This window comes from Agelaius tricolor, unplaced genomic scaffold, assembly GCF_023055355.1.
Source record: "Agelaius tricolor isolate 1412-34295 unplaced genomic scaffold, bAgeTri1.0.p SCAF_1, whole genome shotgun sequence".
In the NCBI taxonomy this organism is placed as follows: Eukaryota; Metazoa; Chordata; class Aves; order Passeriformes; family Icteridae; genus Agelaius; species Agelaius tricolor.
Window position 1 is genome coordinate 14,775,982 of NW_027269261.1, and position 15,456 is coordinate 14,791,437.

Below are 15,456 nucleotides of genomic sequence, written 5' to 3' on the forward strand. Positions count from 1 at the left end.
CTAGATGACAAAAAGCAGAAATACTGAAACTTAGTGCCTCACCCTCTTAACTTAAGGGACATCAGGGACCAAATATACTTGAAACTGAAGACTGGTCAGCCAGATGAAATGCTTTAAGTACAAAATCATAGTTCTACATCGGAGCTCTGAAGGGGAAAGGTCTGCTCTATGAGCTAAAGGGCAGTAGGTGTTGGAGACTGCTTTTGGCTTAGTTCAGGGTTGGGGACAGGAACGTGCCCCAGGAGCCAACGAACGACTGCACCCGGAAAAGCGAACCCATTCCCGTTCCTCCTTGAGACACAGCAAACGCGGGCAAGCGAGAGCCAGAAGCAGGGGCCGAGCACCAGAGACCGCTCGCGCTCTCTGAGCAGTTCCTTAAGGCAAAGCGAACCTTCCCCTTCCTCCCTCAAGGGCTTTCCGAGAACGGCGCGGCCCCGTCGTGAGGAGGAGCGGGATGAGCCCGGGCAGCCGCCCACCGGCCCGCCATGGGCATTGCCGTCCGCGCCAGGGGGCCGCCGAGGAAGAGTTTGGGCCGGGAGGCAGGTGGGAATGCACCGGGAATACGGCAGGAAGGCACTGGGGCAGCGCTTTGCCGGGACCGGCCTTTCAACTCGGCTGCCTGCCGTAAAGCGCGCGGCCCGGCGGAGGGGCGGGGCTGACGCAAAACGCCGCAAAAGGTCGCGCGTCCCCGGCAGCGCTCGCGGCACACGCGCCGCGCGCGGCTGGCGCGCCGTGCTCAGTCCCGCGGGGCGGATGGCGCGAGGCCGCGCGCTCCCGCGGGTAGCGCCTCTGCCGTAGCGCTTCTCCCGCGCCGCTCCTGCTGCGCCATGCTGGCCGCCGCCTGGCTGGGCAGGGGCTCCTGGGGGCTCCTCCGCGGCGCGGCGCGGAGGCGGCCGGGCGGCGGAGCGAGGCCTCTGGGCGGCCGGCCCGGCTCGGCGGCGGCGGGAAGCGGGGGGCGGCGCGGCGGGGGCGTCTCGTGCGTGCCCGCCTGCGCGGGGCTCCCGCGGCTGCTGCGCGCGCCCGCCGGCGCCTGGCGCCTCCTGAGCGGCGGGGCCGCCCCGCCCGAGCCCCGGCGGGAGCGCGGCGCGGCGGGACCCTACGCCGAGCTGGTACGTGAGGGGCGGCGGGGACGGGCGGGCTAAGCCGTGTCACACCCGGCTTGCGCTCCGAGGCACAGACTCTGCCTGCCCTGGGGGCTCTCGCAGCGAGGCGCTTTTCTGGCCAAGGAGAAGTTAATGTTTAGCAGGTCGAGGCCGTGCGCCTTGCGAAAGCAGCGGGCTGCTTCCAAGAACTTTGCAGGCTTTCTGGCTAGTTAAGTGGAAAAAGTATTTGTAGCGATTAAAAACTCTTCTACGTGCCAAGGCAGGGTTTGAGTTCCTGCCCTGAAGTTTTTTCGTTTCTTGCTTTGCAGTATGAAAACCCCTGGACCATCCCAAATATCCTGTCCATGGCGAGAATGGGTCTGGCGCCAGTTTTGGGCTATTTGATTGTTGAAGAGAATTTCAACGTTGCCCTCGGTGTGTTTGTCCTGGCTGGCGTGACAGACCTGGTATGTCGGTTTGGAAAGGCTTTGGGAACACTGGGCTCACGGGGATCCCGTGGGCGTGCATTGGAACAGACTCCGGTGTAGAATGGAAACGGACAAAACAGATTTGTTTTCAGATTTGTTGGTTTCTAGGAATGCTGTATATATCCTTTGTGGTGCTGCAAAGGGAATTTGCAGGTGCCTGAAGGGGACTTTATGCTAATGGAGGAAAGGGGAATGTCAGGGCTCCCTGACCAACGCCTGTGGGCATTGGCCACTCCGTGCTTGTGCACCTGCTGGTCTGTTAAATGATACAAGTATCAGCTAAGAGGTGTCACATTTTATCCTAGTTAAACTCACTGTTTTACCTCATGTCATTCATTAAATATGTCTCTAAAGTAGCGTACAGGAGCTGTTTTGGTTCATCTCTTCTAACAGAGAGAAATTTAATTTTGTTTTTCCTAGTTGGACGGATTTATTGCACGGAACTGGGCTAATCAGAAATCAGCACTGGGAAGTGCTCTCGATCCCCTGGCGGATAAAATCCTCATCAGTGTGCTCTATGTGAGCCTAACTTGTGCAAATCTTATCCCAGGTGAGGAAATGTCAGTTGTGTGCTCTAGATAAGGTAAAGAAGGTCAGTTTATGTGTAGCAACATTTCTTGTGTTCCTAGAAGGAAAACTGTGTATCTCTTGGAACTCTTGCTTTGTCCTTTGCTCCCTTTAAACACTTCCAAACGGACCCCACAGAAAGCAAGTGCTGCCACATACAAAGTGGCATGTACTGCCATTTTTAGGTGCTCTTTCTTTAAAGCAATAATAGTATCTCTATAACGTTTATTTTCATGGACTGGATTGTTTTAAGTCTTCAGTTTAAACCCTTTCAAGGGTTGTATTAAACATCCTCAGTAATGCACAGAACTTGTTCAAGAGAATTTGGGTGTGGTTATTTCCGTCTTGCTTCCAATTTCCTGCTCTTTTGGTTGTGTTTTACCTTTAATCATGGACAGTTTTTCACTGGCTGGTGTTGCCTTACCTTGCAGTTCCCCTGACTTCCATGATCATCCTGCGGGATGCGGCGCTCATTGCCGCCGTCTTTTACGTGCGATACAAAACTCTTTCTCCACCGGTGAGTGCACAGCATTAAAAATGTCCAATCATAACGAAAAATACATACATTAATAAGCTTAATTAATAGCAACGTTGTGACCAAGAGATTTGTCATCTTGAGGCTTGATGGTAACAAGATGTAATGCTAGTTCTTTTGCCAAACAGATTTCTGAGCAGAGCAGTGTTTTAATAAAATATGGTTTGTAAAGATAAGTCAGAGCTACTAATAACTTTTTTCCTGTGTGTGATGTGTAATAATAAATCTTACAAAAGAGCAGTGTAATTCTTTAGTGCTACAGTTGCCTTTTCTTTATCATTTATCTGTATCAGGTATTTCAGATTGAATGTACAAGGGCTGCATTTTTTCCCTCTTTTCTCCCCCAACAGAGAACACTGAGTAGGTATTTTAACCCCTGTTATGCTACTGCACAATTAAAACCAACATTCATCAGCAAGGTAAGAGCAATAACTTGTTACAAAAGATAACTCCTGGGTACTTGGAGCATTGTGTGGTTTGGAGGGTGAGGATAATTTACCACTACTGCTGAGTATAGTTTCAAAATAGTGCCAACTATACTTAGATCCTGAAAGGTTTTCAACTGTACTCTGTCAGAGCATGTGCTAATTTGGAGAGAGTAAGATACTTTATTTTAAGAAGGTTTCTAAATAATTTTTTTTAATGTAAACTAATTCTTAAAGCAGTAATACAAGTGTATGTTGGTATTCCTTGTACTCCTTCATGTTGCTCACAGTTCCTGTTTTGCTTTTCTCAGATGAACACAGCAGTTCAGCTGATTTTGGTGGCAGCTTCTTTAGCAGCACCTGTTTTCAATTATGTGGACAGCATATATCTGCAGACGTTATGGTAACTGATATCTTACTTTTTTTTCCCAGATAATTTAATGTGCTCCTAAGGAAACTGGTAATCAAGATTAATTTGTGTGGAACAAAAAAATCTTCTGTGCCCAGAAGATGCAATAAGCCCATATGCCTGAATTTTTACACCTTTAGTCTTAAATGACACCAGAGATAGATATTTATTGGTACTTAATGAAACTAGCTGGGATCCAGGAATAATAGCTTAGAAACAAGTCTTTGGGGTAGGCATGGAGCACACAGGCAAAACATAAATTCAGATCAGTGGAGAAAAAAGGAGCAGGATGAAAGGCTGCATGGATTCCTCATTTATTCAGAAGTATCCTTGAGCCAGAAGTATCCTTGAGCAAGCAACCTTGGGATCAGCAATAATAGCCATTCTTATTTTTGCTTTATACTGTACCTGCTATCTTGAAATCCAGGTTTCTGCAGCCTCTTTGTAAAGCACATGGAGAAATGGTGATTCCGGCTAGACTTTAGCAAGGAAGGAGAGAGATGGGATGAGAACAGGTATCAAGGAGCTTCCCTCCTTAAGAAATGCTGTTCCTTCTCCTCTCACTGGAGCTCTGAACTGCAACTGTTTGAGTGCAGTTATTTTTCCTGAGCTGTTTGGCAAAAGTTCAGAACAAAGAGTTCTGAACAGCAGATGTCAGAATTACTTGGTAACTTAGTTTAAAGTAGTGCAAAATCAAGTGCTACTTGACTTCTAGGGAAATAAAAAAAAACCAACCAAACCAAAGAAACCAAAACCACCAACCCAAACCGAGAAGTGTTTAAAGAACTATGAATGAACCTTGATCTTAACAGTCTGTGGTTTTCTATCCTGGTGGTAAGACAAAATCTAGAGTTGCCGCTGGGTGTAATTTGCCCGGGTGTTCTGTGAATGCTCTCAGAAACTCCCTGGCAGTGCTCAGGGAGGGCAGCAGAGGGGTAGGCAGGGCTGTAGCAGTGACCTCAGGGTGGTGTCAGCCTTTCACAGAGGAGCACTGCTCATTTAGGGATATCTGTGGTCTGGGAGGGAAACGAAAGAGCCTGAAGCAGGAACTTGTTCTTTAGCTTTGGGATTTGGTGAAAATGGTAAGTTTGAATCTTGAGTGGTTTGAATGCTTCCTGCTCACACTGCCAAGGAATAGTTTCTCACATCTGTCAGTTCTCAAGCTGGTAAAAGTTAATGTAGGCTGCAAATGCTGAATCTTTTATTTTCCCTTCTCTAAAGCAAGTGCTGGTGTGGTGATAATTTGTCCTGGTATGCAGTTACACTGAAGCATGCTGCTTACCCCTGGATGGCAGAGCCTTTGTTTATCTAATCCTCCCCATAGCACTGAATTTCAGCTTATAAACTGTAAGCTGTGTTTGTGTGGAGCATAGTTCCTGACTCTGTAGTTATAAACAGATGCTAAAAAAAAGGCACTTTTTCTATTGTCCATGACTTAAAGGACCTCTTTTCCCCAAAGGTGCATCACAGCTTTCACAACAGTGACATCTGCCTACAGCTATTACCACTATGGCAGGAAAACTGTCCAGGTGATCAAGAACAAGTGAAGTGGTCCAGGTGATCAAAGGTGAAGTGTTCCTGGAAAGTCAGGAAGGTGCTGTGCCCCCAGAGGTGGTGGTATTGCAGCTGAGTTTTGGATCAAAGCACTCTTTGTTTTTCTGCTTAAACCATGGCATCACAATGAAGTGAAATTTGAACACGTACTGTGTATATATGTAGAGACAGACTTTTTGATGTATTTTTAATTTCTTGAAAAATGAGGTTGTTTACAAAAACAAATAAATAATTAGTAAAAACACAGGTTACTTGCTGCTGCCATGTGCATTCTGAGTAATTTTATGCTGGTTTTGAAGTCAAGACGTACACTTGGCACCAGATTTGTTTTGCCATATTCATGCAAGGCACTGAGTACACTGGATCTGAGAAGAAAAAGCAATTACCAGAACAAGTTTGTACCTCAGCCTGTCAGTAAACCAGCATTGCTCATTAGGACCTAATGACTTGCCTCAGGCTGCAGCAGAAGGAAGCCTGTCATCGAGGGACAGTGTCTTCAGAAACTTAAAGCAGAGAGAAATTTTGCTTTATATTCCACAGGTGATGCTGATAAGGCATGAAGAGTTCCTACCCTGCTCCCTTTTCTTTTTAAAGATGAACAATGATGAACTGTACTCAGGGTTTTTGAGTAAGGTCAGCGGTGCTGTGAGGAGTCTGTACCCAAATGGAGTTGTTTCTCATCCTATGTATTCATTTCTAGTGATTGAAAGAAGTTCCTGTATCTCCAGATGCTTTAAATCTCCTAAAGATGTTGTTTAATCCCAATACCACTGGCTGAAGAGAACGTTTAAAATACTGTCCAAATGAATGGAGACAGTGGAAGAAATTTTAGATGTGTTTGCTGTTATTTCTTCCTGTACTTCCAGCTTCAAGATGTACTCTGTGCTCCCCCTCATGCAAGGACAACTTGTTCTTTGCCTGTTCTCTACCGAAGAAAGAGCAAGGCAGAACAGGTCAAGTTGATCATAAACTCATATTTTCTCTTTGTGAACAACATGATTTTTCTTTTATGTCATAAAAAAGTACAACTATGAAGGGTTTCAATGTCTGAAATCAGGAGGTAAATAATACCACTGTATTATTGTTGTATTAGCAAAGAAAATTTTCTGTAGGAGAGCACACCGTCTCTTTTGTGACAGTGTGTTTGTATAGATGAAGTATTTTAATGTTTTCTTTATCTTGAAACTTATATAAAATGGTGCACAGAGAAAACACTTGGTCTTTATTAGTTCCTTTGTTTTTACTGGCCCCGTCTTTAATGGTCAGCCCTGCATCTTTCAGCAAAGGATAGAGGGTGGACGTTTCCTTAAACTACATGAGTAGTGGAGTATTTTCCGTGACTAAACCAGTTCAAAAAGCTGGGATTTATTGTACCCACTCAGCTGGCTGCTGTCAGGTTCTGGTTAATGGAACTGGAGCTGGCTCGGGGAGCGTTTCTGGCCCCGCGCGGCCGCCGTACCGGGGACGCGCCCTGCCCGCGATGGCGGCGCCCGAGCCGCCGCCGCCCGAGGGCTGCAGGCCGCTGAGCGCGCTGCTGAGCGGCATCGCCCAGGCCGCCTTCCACGGCACCGCCGGCATCACCGAGGAGCTGCTGCGCGCCCAGCTCTACCCCGAGGCAACGCCGGAGGAGTTCCGCGCCCTGCGCGCCAAGATGGGCGGCCTGCTGCAGGTAGCGGCGGCGGGGGGAAGGGGCCGCGGTCTGGGGAAAGCCGCACTCCCGCCGGTGTCCGGCATCTCCTCCTACGGGGGGCTCCGGGTATAGGGCTCAGAGCACTGCCCTGCCCTGTGCCCTGCCCTGCCCGCGGTGACAGCTCCGGCTCCATCCCCGAGCGGGCACAGCCCGGGGCGGGGAGCGGCCTGGAGCTGTGTCAGGGGAGGGTTGGTTGGATATCAGCAAAAGGTTCTGCACCCGGAGGGGGCTGGGCGCTGAACGGGCTCCCCGGGCAGCCTGGCGGAGCTCAGGAAGCGTTTGGACACTGCTGTCCAGCGCAGGGTGTGGCTGCTGCGGATGGGGCTGTGCAGGGCCGGGAGTGGGGCTCCAGGGTGTGGTGGGTCCCATAGAACTCCGCTCCTTCCGCCGTCCTGTGCCTTGGGCTCTGTGGCCGCCCCTCAGGAGCCGCAGCTCCTCAGGCCCGCGCTGTGCACGGAGGGGCGGCTCTCTGGGGTCTGGGCTCCTGGGAGCACGAACCTGTTCCTCTCTGAGAAGAACTGCAGCTTTCTTGTGAGGAAAAGCACCGCCAATCATGAGGCAAGCCAGTGTATTAAGTCTACAGATTTTGCTTTTTGTGCAAGGGAAAAGGTCTTTTTCCCCATAATGGAGCCTTTTGGTCTCCGTTCAAAGCGTTGTGTAGTTCCCAAGAGCGGCATGGGCTCAGGGAGCCTCCAGGTGCTCAATCCTTGGATGTCCACTGCCACCTTGTGGGTAAATGCACGCTTGGATTGGCCATATTTATAAACGTCGTCGGTAGTTGTAAATAGAATTGAGAGATTTTGAATTTTATTGAGGATGATGTCACTCGCTTTCTGCCCATATGAAGGTTCTGTCGCTTGTTTAATGATCAGATTGATGTGGTGCCTCGAGAAGCCTGCAGTGGAATCCTAAAAACTGATTCCTTCGGGGCTCTGTGGCTTTTTTCTAGTGGGTCACTTAAAGGAAGTGAGAGCTAAGTTCTATGGATCCTTATAGGATCTGTGCTCTAGAGCATCCTAAAAGAGCCCCTTGGCCTTCTGGTCGCTCTGAGGGCCCTCTTTCCTTCACACCTGCCAGTTTTAGGAGGGAAGGTCGATATTGGGACTGTGCTTTGGAAGTAGAGAAGCTTAAACTTATCTTCCTCTTTTAGTATCTCCCTGACTTGAAACCTGGAGGGTTTTTGTGTAGCACTGTGCTTGCTGACAGCAGCAAACTTCAGAAGTGATCCTCTGTGCTTACAACATCTTGGTCTTTGGATGCACCTCTTGGGTGCTGGTGTCTCCTCAGCACCTTACTGAAGAAGCAAAACTTACTTACTGCAAGATCTGCCTTTTCCCTTCCTTGTCAGGTGCCATGTGAATTTCTGTGCTTATTTATTCCAGTTTTGATACTTGATTGTGAGAAATATCTATGATTACAATTACAAAAACTGAGGGGAAAATATGCCTTTGTTACCTTTTTGTGGTTTTATTTTGTCCTCCTTCCTCTGGGTGGTGGAGGAAGTGGAGCAAACAGCAGGATGGCAAAGTCTGGAAGCAGAGAGATTCGTTGCCCCTGTGACTGAATTGGTGTAGTAGTTGGTGTCTTCTAGGCAGTAAACATGGATCTGGACCATAAATCAACCTCTTGCTTTCACTGATCTGAGCTTAAACAAGGTGAAGGACTTCCCAGTACCCTTCTGCAATCCACCTGTGCAAAGCTTGGGGATGAATAAAAAGTCTATCATATTTACTGTAGCAATAAAAAATTTAAATTTCTCTCCCCCTGGATTATACAGAGGGTAGTGCTGGGTTTATGTTTATAAAAGATGTCATTATGATGTACTTCTTCCACCTGGTTCCTTTGCTGCCCATCCATCTGCTGAATATGCATGAATCATCTGACCTCTTTCTAAAATGCCACATTTATTTTGTAGTGAAATCATGTTTCTATATTAAATTTACTTTTAAAAAAAAATCTAATTTCTTGTGTGGAGAATCCTGGAAGCAGGACAAAGGCCTAGGAAGGCTGGCCCTGGAGAACCATATGATTTCAATGTTCTGTTAATTGTTTTTTGCCCTCTGCCTTCATCCTTCCCAGCCTCCTGTCCCTGAAGGCTGCAAAGCACTGAGAAGCTGGGGGAGAGCAGCTTTTGTGAATTCTCACCCCCGGCTTTTTTGGGTTTTTCAAAGGTTATTTCATCCTGATTAAAACACTAAATTTGCCTGCTTCTTACATAAGTTTAATTTGCAGTATTTGTCCAGCGGTCATATTTCCTTTCCATGTGGAGTAATGCCGCTGTTTTCCTTTTGGTGGCAGTAACCTCTTGCATTTATTGAACGGCATCCTTTGCTGCTGGGTTTAAAGTCTTCTACTTTGGAACAAACTTCACGTAGGCTAAATAATAATAAAAGTTTCAGCATGAGAAGTAGAATTTATGTTTGATTTATAAGTTGTTTTGTTTGTTTTTTTGTTTTTTTGACAAATACTGAGGAAGTTACCATCTGTAATAAATATAATAATATGTGAATGGTATATAGACTATATAAATAATATATTAAAATTATATAATACTATATACATATTATTATATATTATATAATAATATATAGTATATTATATTGTTAAATCTATTTATATTTATAAATAATACTATATAGGTAATATTATATAAATAATAATAAGAGCATGATAACCAGCATATAAATATGTTGTCCCTAAAGATTTTCACCCTCCTGCTAGGGACTGGAGCCCTTTTGAAGTTGCTGTTGTGACCTCAAGAGGGGTTTCCAAAGCATTTTTACCCCTGTTTGACAAGGAAGAGACAACTCCATTTTCATAACAGGGACCTGCCCTCATGGGAGGTCAGAGCAGAAAAACACTTGGAAGGTTCCCTCAGCTGTGGAGGATAAAGGCCTTTGCTTCTTCAGCAAGGATTTCTGCTAACAGAAACATTTCTGCTAACAATTTCTGCTAACTGGTGGAAAATAAATGAGTTCTTGCATTCTTTAATAAGGGAAAAGAATTGCCATTCTTCCCTCTCCTCAGATACCTTGTGATTCCTCAAATGTGTGGGCTGGGTCATGAACTCCAGAGCACTTTGCAGTTGTCCAAACTTCTGGAAGGCTGAGATGGAGAACAGCTTCAGTCTGAGATAAAATTGTGGAAGAGCTAATAGGAGAGACTGCTTGCTTTCAGCCACTTAGATTTGCAGTTGTGCCTGTATCTACTAACTAAAAAGAAAATCTTTTTAAAAACCTCATTCTTCTTGACTCAGGGAAAAGGAAAACAAATACTTGTCCCCCTGTTTTCTACCCAGAAATGTGTCCCATGTAGTGTTACACTTTTCACTCCAGTGAATGACTGGGCTTATAATGGATAATTCTGTTTGTTGTTGGGCTAGGTGAAAATGTATTAATAACTTTACACAGAATTTTGTGAGGGAGGGAGTGTCTATAGTGTTATAATAGGACATACATGAGAAAATTATTATTATCTGAATTAAAATTTGCCTGGAACAACTAAATAAAAATCATACTCTATTTTTTTTTAATTTAGCAAAACACCACTATTATGTAGCTCACTAATCTGAGCACAGCTCAGTTGCCAGCTCACCAGTGTCTGGTGTTGCAGCATACATTTTCTTGTAAAAACTCTAATCCCACAGTTATTATTTCTTTTTTCCCCTTTTTCAGGCATTCTCTTAGGAGGGTAGAAAATGTCATGTTTTCTGGAACTAGCACCTACTGAATTGCAGTGATGAAAATGTGCATGGGCACTATCCCAAAGCACTCTCACTGCTTTTAATGTGAGTAATTTTAGCTTTTAGGTTGGCGTACATGTGGTCACTTCACAAGGGAACTGGCACAGCTAGCAGGTCACATAAAGTGGAAGGGGAAAATGCTTAAAAACAATGAAGTGGAGAGGAAGGTTGGGTGCAGAACGTGACAGGGTTGAAGAACATTGCCAGGAGTGATAAGATCAGTGCTCCGCTGCCTGCAGCAGCAATTTGTTGCTTAGGTATGTCAGCTAGAAAGAACAGCGTGCCTGCATCATTCGAGATTTTTCTTCATGACTTTCTTGTGAATTCTCAAGTTGCAAAAGTTGGGACTTGTGTTGTTAGAGCCTCTCACATTTGCAGTGTTGTTTTCAGTGGTACTATGATTCCTGAGGAGATGTGTAGGAGGTGGTGTTAATGATGGTAGCTCTGGGATTTGGAGGTGATGCTGTTCTGCACGACGAGCATTGTTTTAAACAACAGGGTGTGAACAAGGAGCCTGTACATTACAAACCTCAGCTAACTACACCTGCAAATCCTCCAGGCAGACAGAAACAAAAGGGCTCCCACCGTTATTGCATTGTCCATGTAATGAGTGGTATTTTCTATTACTGATTGAGACAGGCTCGTTTCATCTGGGATTGTGAAATGCTGCTATTCTGTGACTGTGCCACCTCAGTGAAAATGGCTCACCTGAAGTTTAATGGTTTACCTGACCTTTTGCAGTGCTTTTTTCCTTTTCTTTTTTTTAAGCTTAGCTACAGCAGCGTGGTAGATTAAAGTAACGTCATCAGATCTGCGTCACTGATCTGTACCAGGTGTGGTAGACTCTGTATTGCCCAAACAAGAAGCAAATCTCTGTCTCTCTCTCTCTCCTAATTACAGTGATGATTACATCTCTGCAAGCAGAGATCTGGTTGCTCTGGCCCAGTTGAGGATTTCTAGAGCAGGCAGGTCAGCACTGGCTCTTCTCGTGTCTAATGCCTCTGCCATACCTCTGAGTTTTAGAATGCCCTACTGGATCTTAAATCTGCTAATTGCCAGGTAATGGACTTCCAGAACAGCATGCTGCTGAGGAGGTTGGATTCCCTGGTGGTGGCAGTGCTTCATGTCCTGCTGATTCCCACTTTCCCATCCAAATATATGGTTTAGTTTGTTGCATTTGTAGGACTTCTGCAAGTACGTAGCATTGTCATCATTAATGACCTCATTTCTCAAAACAAAAAAACAAAAACAAAAACAAAACAACAACAAAAAACCAAACAAAAAAACCCAAACAAAAAAACCCAAACAAAACAAAAAAAAAAAAAAACAAAACCAAACCCTACAGGTGTGATTTCATAAGTTGCACACACATATGTGTGTGTCTGTGAGCAGCATATTCTGTTTATATAGAGGGGTGTGTGCACACAGACACTCCCATGCACAGAAAGGGAAATATACTGGTTATGCTGAAATTCATTATTCCAACCTGATCCCCACGGTGTTTCTCTTGACCTGAACAAGAGTCTATTCTGATTGAAGAACAGGGAGTCATTTGAAGATCATTATTCCAAATTAAATGCTTTTACTATGCTTAATTAGTATTCATCAAACACATGCTGTATAGAATACATTTGAAAAGGGAGAAGGACTCCCTTAGGCTTCTCGTGTAGTTTTGTGCCTTTATTTCAGTACCACCAAGGCTCCATTCCCTACTCCCCAAAGTGTGTGGGAAATGATGAAGAGGATAATGAAGCTCAGTGCCATCATCTCACAGCACTGGTGATTTTCTGGACTACTTTGAGTTGTCTTTCCTCTTGTAAATGTGGGACCCTGAAAAGGGGAGAACTTGGGCTTTCTTGTCTTCGATTTGATGCATAAAGAAAGACTAAAAGGAAAGGAAAGGCTCAGTGCTGAAATTTTGTTCTTTATTAAATGATACTCTTAAAATGGTGTCTCTTACAACTGGTGTGAAGGAAGATGAGTTCTTGCTTGCTCTAGGAGCCAACTGATGCTGTCAAGGAATTACAAATACTCATTTCAACCTCACTGCTGTCATGTGAGGCTGCCACACAGCTGAGCAGAAAATAGACCTTTCTTTCTTGCTCTCTTTCTTCAGAGAGAGTGGTTAACACATTGACTAGCACTCTCAAAGATGCAGGAGTGTGGTATGCACTTGAGTGAAGTTCACAGCTAGCGTACGAAAAGGAAAGTTTGGATGACACTTACAACTCAACCTTTTTACAAGCTGAACATCTGAAATTTTTAATTCCTTTTAGCAGCTACAATCTTGGCATGATGTAGTTTAGATTTTTGACTGTGCTAGTGTGTAGCAACTGGGTACAGTATATCCAACAACTTACTAGAAAGAAAAATTGAAGACAAGACTAAAAATTTTGTATGGTATGGCTAGAATCTGCTTGTATGGCTAGAATTATTGCAGTTTGAAGCTTGTGCTCTGGATTTCTTCCAGTCTGGTGACCAAATGTGATGGAGCCTGACTTCTTCAACATTTGGATGACATTTGTTTTTTCAATAGTTTATTTAATTTAAAAAAAAAAAAAAGGAAAAGCTTTAGTGGCACAAAATACCAGGCACTGCATATGTTACATGAAGTCCTTTTTCATTGATGTTTTAGTCCTAAAACCCAATGGGACAGAAGTTGTCAGGTGAGAACATCTGACAGCTTGAGCTGCCCAGTGGCTCCTGTGTTTCCCCAGGAGCTCCCTGGGCAGTCAGGATTAGCTGCAGCTTCCTGGGAGGGCTCCAAGATCATCCCTGGGGGGTGATTTATTTTATAACAAGGTGAATTGAGTCACTTTATTTAAAGGCAGGACCTAAAATACCTTGTTTTTAATTTTATAATTATCATTATAAATGTATGCTTTTACACTGTGAATTTTAAGGGAAGGATTCATTTATGGAGTAAGTAAGAATGAGTGGAACATTGATGGCCTGCATTGTGAAGGATTAAGGGTTCATTATTGGGAAAACCAAACTGGCTTGGTTGGTTTGTGGGCTTTGGTTGGTTGGTTTGTTTTGTGTGGTTGTTTTTGTTGGGTTTGTTTTGTTTTGGCAGTTTGTTTGTTTTGAGGGGACGGCATTTTTGTTTTGTATTCTTAACACCTGAAGCTTAAGCACAGTAGTTTTCCATATTTTTTTTACCATTGGATTTCCCAGTCTTAAACAAGGAAATCAAATCTTCCTTTACTTATTTTAGCCACCAAACTATTTAAAAATTGGACTGTTTGAATGATGTAAATTGGACTTGCCTTTTCTTTTGTTTACAGTGCATGAGCACCTGGTTCTGGCTGATAGCCAAGATCTAATTCAGAGTATTCTATCTTTTATAAAGTTGGTAGTTTTAGAATTGTACTGCAAGCCTGGGGCTCCTTCTTCATTCTCAGTTCCCACTGGAGTTCAGGATCTGTTTATCTGCTGTGCTTGAGGACTGCAAGTTGAATTTTTAAAGGTGACAGTGATCTTGGAATGCATTTTTTTATCCCTCTAATTCTTTGGCATATTCTATATTTACCTCTTTACAATTCTGGTTTATATGTGATTTCATCTAAGTAAAAATAGACTGCAACAATCTCATGAAAACAAGACATAAAATATACTATTCAGAGAAAATGTGACATAACAGCCAACTTGTCCAAACAGTTTATAGCCTTAAGTGTTTTTCTAACTATTTTTAAAATATTTTTGTCATTGTGTCATGTCATTGTGCATGTTAATACATTTCTGAAAGCATGTTTTTTCACATCTCTCTCCCTAACAGTAAAAAGTGGCAATACAAATATAGTTTGAGCAAAATCTGTGGGTTTTTTTCCAAATAAGGTTAGATTTTTTTCTGTTTGAGATGTTTCGGGATCTTTGCCAAAAGATTTCTACCTCAGCTTGGTGGGTAGTTTTTCTTTTCCTTTCTTTGCAGTCTCTCTGAACTGTGATGCCAGGATTATGAAATATGTTTTGAAGATACAGGCAGACACTGAAGTAGTATCTGTGTGAAAGGCAAGTAATCAACAGACATTTTTACTCCTTGTCTGACATTTACACATGGCTTTGTTGTCTCTCTTCAGACTGTCACATCAGATGTGCTGTTCTCTCAGACTCTTTTTGCCTTTTCTGGTTCAAGAGTGGTTTTTATTCTCTTCTGACAAGCTGTTTGTATAAGTACCTTTTAGTTTTACACAGTCACACATGGCAGAAATATTTTGTGTATTTGGATTAGTTGTGATTCCTTTTTTATTTTTTCATTTAGCTCAAATTTTTAACATGTTTGAAGTGAGAAAAATGCTTGTACCTCCCTTTTTCTGTCAAAGAAAAAATGGTACATTTATGATTTACATTTGCTTGGCAAGGAAAGTGGACTTGTTCATTTTATGACATGTCAGGAAATCTATAAAAAGTCTCATAATGAGTAGAAAGCTCTAATGAAGTTGTCCAGTTCATGTGGACAAATGACATGGACTTTACTGAATAGGAGTGGCCCCCAATTTGACTAAAAGACAATTTTTCTTGACCACAAGAAAAATTAATTGAATTATTTTGATGCCAAGGGTTGCAGTGTCTTGGAGCAATTGATTGCTGAAGTTTCTAGCAGTTGAGGCCTAAAAATGTGAAATCTAAAAGCAGATTTTCAGCACCAAGCAGTTTCTACTGGTGGGGTCCATGCAAGCTCTGCCAGCCACAGCAGTGAGTGTGCAGCAAAGGACAGGGCTGGGGGGGGCACAGGGCTGGGGGGCACAGGGCTGGGGTGGCACAGGGCTGGGGTGGCACAGGGCTGGGGTGGCACAGGGCTGGGGGGGGCACAGGGCTGGGGGGCACAGGGCTGGGCAGACACAGGGCTGCAGGGGACAGGGCTGGGCAGGGACAGGGCTGGGCAGACACAGGGCTGGGGAAGGGTTCCTACAAGCTTGGGAAAACCTGATGGCTTGGCCAGCTCTACTGATGGATGATTCCAG

General features: G+C 44.2%; 2 protein-coding genes across 6 annotated transcripts in view; both read left to right on the forward strand.

Annotated features, from left to right (window-relative positions):
• Positions 1-695: 695 nt before the first annotated feature.
• On the forward strand, positions 696-6,274 carry CRLS1 (cardiolipin synthase 1). Its single transcript, XM_071424298.1, has 7 exons — positions 696-1,109; positions 1,412-1,549; positions 1,991-2,120; positions 2,569-2,654; positions 3,023-3,091; positions 3,409-3,500; positions 4,966-6,274. Exons 1-7 carry the CDS (start codon positions 828-830, stop codon positions 5,051-5,053), a joined length of 885 nt encoding a protein of 294 aa, XP_071280399.1. The 5' UTR covers positions 696-827; the 3' UTR covers positions 5,054-6,274.
• Positions 6,275-6,494: 220 nt separating this feature from the next.
• Positions 6,495-15,456, forward strand: part of COMMD1 (copper metabolism domain containing 1) — a 65,876-nt gene continuing 56,914 nt past the window's right edge. For 4 of the 5 annotated variants that reach the window (XR_011678778.1, XR_011678780.1, XM_071424308.1 and 1 more), the window contains exon 1: positions 6,495-6,729. Coding sequence is in view for 2 of the 5 variants with exons in the window: in XM_071424308.1 (XP_071280409.1) it covers positions 6,541-6,729 (189 nt within the window). In the remaining 3 variants the exon portion in view is untranslated. Of the gene's footprint in view, positions 6,730-14,423; positions 14,504-15,456 lie in introns of those variants that run through there. The other variant, XM_071424325.1, reaches the window with a different exon arrangement.